The sequence below is a fragment of the Vicugna pacos genome, chromosome X, assembly GCF_048564905.1.
Source record: "Vicugna pacos chromosome X, VicPac4, whole genome shotgun sequence".
NCBI classification, from domain to species: domain Eukaryota; kingdom Metazoa; phylum Chordata; class Mammalia; order Artiodactyla; family Camelidae; genus Vicugna; species Vicugna pacos.
In genome coordinates, this window is record NC_133023.1 from 78,355,235 (window position 1) to 78,359,276 (window position 4,042).

At 38.8% G+C, this 4,042-nt stretch overlaps 1 protein-coding gene across 1 annotated transcript; it reads right to left on the reverse strand.

Moving 5' to 3' along the window:
* Nucleotides 1-2,974: 2,974 nt before the first annotated feature.
* Nucleotides 2,975-3,247, reverse strand: SERTM2 (serine rich and transmembrane domain containing 2). The gene has a single exon (XM_072956183.1). The coding sequence runs from the start codon at nt 3,245-3,247 to the stop codon at nt 2,975-2,977; it is 273 nt and encodes a 90-aa protein (XP_072812284.1).
* Nucleotides 3,248-4,042: the final 795 nt, after the last annotated feature.

Consider the following 4,042-nt stretch of genomic DNA (forward strand, 5'->3'; position numbering starts at 1 on the left):
TATACATGCCTTTTACAATAAACCTTGTTTTATACAACCCATGATTCGGAAAAGTATGCAAAGTACATTTTTAGAAACTGAATTATTTTAAACATAGTAGGAGAGTTTACTATTTAAATAATTCATGTGGTGAGTGTTTTTATTTGATTGACTTATATGAAATCGCTGATATTTTCAGCATTATCGACTTACACAAATGGCAATTTCATGTGATTCAGTGTCATAAAAAGTGAAGAATCATTCTTTCACCTTAAAATAAAGTTCAACTATATATAAATAACCTACCCGTTTATATACACCTAGGCTAACGTGCAATTTTTTGGTGAGTGGGGGTGAGGGAAGGAATTGCCAAGTCAGCATTTTGGATAGATGGATAAATTCAAATAATTCCCATTGATTGCTCTAGTGGCCTCTTTGAGCAGTAATATATGTTAATTAATACATTGGGGGATATGATAAAATTTAATATAAATGGAAAAATTGTTTTCTTTACAGTAGATTTGCTATTACGAAAACACTCAGTTTATTTTCTTAAAGATTAAATACCATGTGAGTCACCATAATAACACATTTGCTTACATGCATCTCCATTTATGCTATCACTGGAAATTGTGAGGGGTTATGCTGCTATTTTAGTGTAATCTGTGCTGTGTGCTTTGGTTAATGCTCAGTAAAGATCTGGATCCCATGGGGCAGTTGTGATGAAAGAGAGTGGTTGTTTTCCAAGTGAGTAGCCTTAATCATAAATTAGGAATCTTCATCCAAGTCAGTGATTAAAGAGCAGTTTTAAACTCCTGAAATCTGAGTTGGGGAGGTCAGGTGGGCAAGGAATAGATTCATAGTCTGTCTCTTCATCAGATTCAGCAACAAGGCATTGGGTATCTTGCTATTAACTGCTGTTGAAAGTGTAATCAGTTTCTTCTTTTATCCAGCCACTGACTTCTTAACTGTAAAGTGCATTCAAATACTGTGAGCACAAAAGGCAGAGCCTAGAGTGAGGCGGGTTGTGTGTCCTTAAAAAGTTCTGGGGTATATTGCCAACCTTTGATGAAGTCCACGTATGGCTGCCAAGAACTAACATTTTAAAGGGTACATGGAGTCTGGGTGTTGAGTAAAGTCACAACTTAAACCACCAAATGTAATAATATGAATCACTTTGCATTTTGGAAAATATAATGCCAAAAGGGAAGCGTATGCCCTATCCAAGTCTTAGCCTACTTGCTGATCTCTTCTGAATGGCGCCGAATGCAGCTGCCATCCCTTACAGTGCACTATTGTACCAGGTGTGCCAGAGTCAGCCTTGCTGCTAAGTTTAGCTCTGCATGTGGGGATTTCACACTGTGCAGCCCCTTGGAGAGGGGAGTACTGGCAAATGACTTTGTATAAAAGGAGAAATCACTTGGGAATTTCACCACCAGGCTAGATTTAGATCAGAGTAAACGGGCCAGTCTAAATTGGTAACAAACTAGAGAGAGCTGCAAGTCTGGTAGAGGTGCCATTAAGCTAACACCCATTCACTTCTCTCTCATGGCCACTGCAGTTCCTGAGGGAGCACCCTGTTAAAATTTGATGACCACCTTTTAGGTGCAAGAGAGAACTGATTTTTTTAAGCAGGTAGAATTTAACATGACTGTATTATTAGTTCTTTGGTGGCAAGAGTATGGCCAGCCTTCTAATTTCTAATTTGTAAACAGTACTCATTTCCTTTGGCTCCCTTTTGGAACATTAGTTTAAAAAAAAATCAAATTCTGTCTCCACTACTGGCATCCTAGGGCTACTTATGAGAATGGAATTTTTCAAAATATATTTCTCTTATAGGTAATAAGTGAAACACTTCATCTTTGGCAGGGATTAGGAAGGGAGGAACATTTTCTGGGAAAGACAAATGTGACATTTGAGGACGTTGATTTCAATAGAGATTTGTTGGAGGGTGTTGTTCAGTCCTTTCCTCCTTTGTTTCTCTTTGTTTTTCTTACACTCAGATCTAAAAGGAGTCTAGTGATGACAAAATAGCTCTCAGATCATTTTTCAGAAAGAAAAACCTGGCACCCAAAGGCTTGAATGTTTTGTCCAAAGCCACAATCATTCAATGACAGAATACCAAGATTATTTCATTTCTGCTTTAAAGAACAATTGAGTCTTCTTTGCCAAGGTTGAGCGTGATGGAGAAGGAGAAAAAAGCAAAGAAGCTGCACGGATAATATAAGATTCATTGTCATAAGCGCATTTTGACTTAATTTTCCCTTGTTTTTGCGGGAGCTCATTGTTCCAGATTTTTGTAATACATCTGCCATTATCTGAGCTTTTAAAAGTCCAGTAATAGTAATAACACAGATATAAAATGCACATTTCCCCTCTCTAGATGAGTTTGTTTACTAGAAACTTCTTTTTTTGCAAACTTGCTTTTTACACTGAAACAGTTTCTTTAAAAACTTTTTTCCATAGATGATAAAAATCACTGCTACTCTGGGAAAGAGTTCATGGTCCTTTCCATTGTCCTCTGATATGATTTAGCTTCATGTAAGCAGAGGTGATTCTTTACAGTCCTAGTGCTAAATTAAAACATTCCTTTCTTGGGGTACCCTCTTTGAACAATCAGCCCTTTCCAAGGCAAATTTTCCTTGTTCTTGGAGCTTCCAGGGATCCTGTGTTTTTTATAACAGCTGCATATGAATTTCTGTGGTCTGAGGTTTGCTCAAGGCCCAGGCTCTCTTTGGTTACCATGGAAACCTGTCCTCCCAACCAGCTGCCATTTCCTGTATTCCTGGCAGAGAATGAGTCTTAAACCTCCTAGGTATCCCACAAGCAGAGAGAGTCAAGATAGAGAAAAACACAAAGAAAACATGAACGACTTGTTAAATGAACAACTTGTTGATTCCCTACGTGGGAAGCTACATGTAACAAAGTAAGCGTTCCTGGACATTAATGGACAAGAGTTCACTGAGATCCACAAATACTCACTTTCGTTCTGACTTTAAGGAGTGGGGATTCGACTCTGCATCTCTACATCTGTGAATTGAGGAACACTTTCTGTGCTCTCAGAGGTGATGGGTGAGATGACATGTTTGAGTCGAAGAAGCATTGTGAAGAGTAGGATGAGGAGAATGGCCAGGAGGCTCAGGAATAAGCCCACGTACATATACAGGTTGGAATACCTATCTGAAGTAGTGTCCACCTCTGTTGCCAGGGTGGGGAAATGGGCCCGCCCAGTGAGATTTCCATGATACTTGAAATGTACCTCTGTCATCACTCAAGACTTGAGTTGGTACCTGTTTCTATTTGATTTCTATTGGCCTTGAGGCATTCCACAGTCACTTAGACTGTTTCTGAATATGCTGGAGGTGTTCTAACAATCTCATACAAAGTGATCACAACCGGAGCCAAGTCAGTAGTGCACAAGCAAGAAAATGGTGATGTTCTAATTTGGCAATTGCCACGCCCTCTCTATCTTCCAGCACAGCATCCCTCTCCCAAATAGCTTTTATCAGAATGTCTTAATCATTAAAAAAAAGTAAAATCTTTTATTTCCCACAGTCCTACTCTTATACTGATTAAAATAAATGTGGTGAAACTGCTTTATAATACTGATATGGGGACAAGAATGTCTCAGAGTATTAAATCAGACTTTTCACTATGTTTTGGTAGAGGGAGAAAGGGCTCTATTTTATCTACAGCTCATCTAAATGTGTGCACTAATGACGTGTATTTATTATTTGGGTTCTCCTGTGAGGAGACTTTCTGAAAGCTTTTGTAAATTTCAGGCTCAGATATCTCAGTTTTTACCCTTCTTGTCTTTTTGAATCCCCTGTAAGGATGAAGCTTGTAAGGTTTCTTCCCAGCTGCCTCAACTTGAGGGTTGGAAGTCTAAAGGATGTGACTTTTCTACAGTTTTGTTGACATCCCTCACTGTAGGACAGAGGGAAAGTGTTGTCAGACCTGGTAATTCTCAGATGGAGGAGACCTCAGAGATGCTGACAGCGGTAGGTCTAGGCTCAGAAGATTTGACTCTTAAAATTCTTCAACAGATTTATTTTCCTGAAAA

Bases quoted from the DNA above. Each gene is read 5' to 3' on its own strand.
- SERTM2 (XM_072956183.1), bottom strand. From the start codon at position 3,247: ATGACAGAGGTACATTTCAAGTATCATGGAAATCTCACTGGGCGGGCC.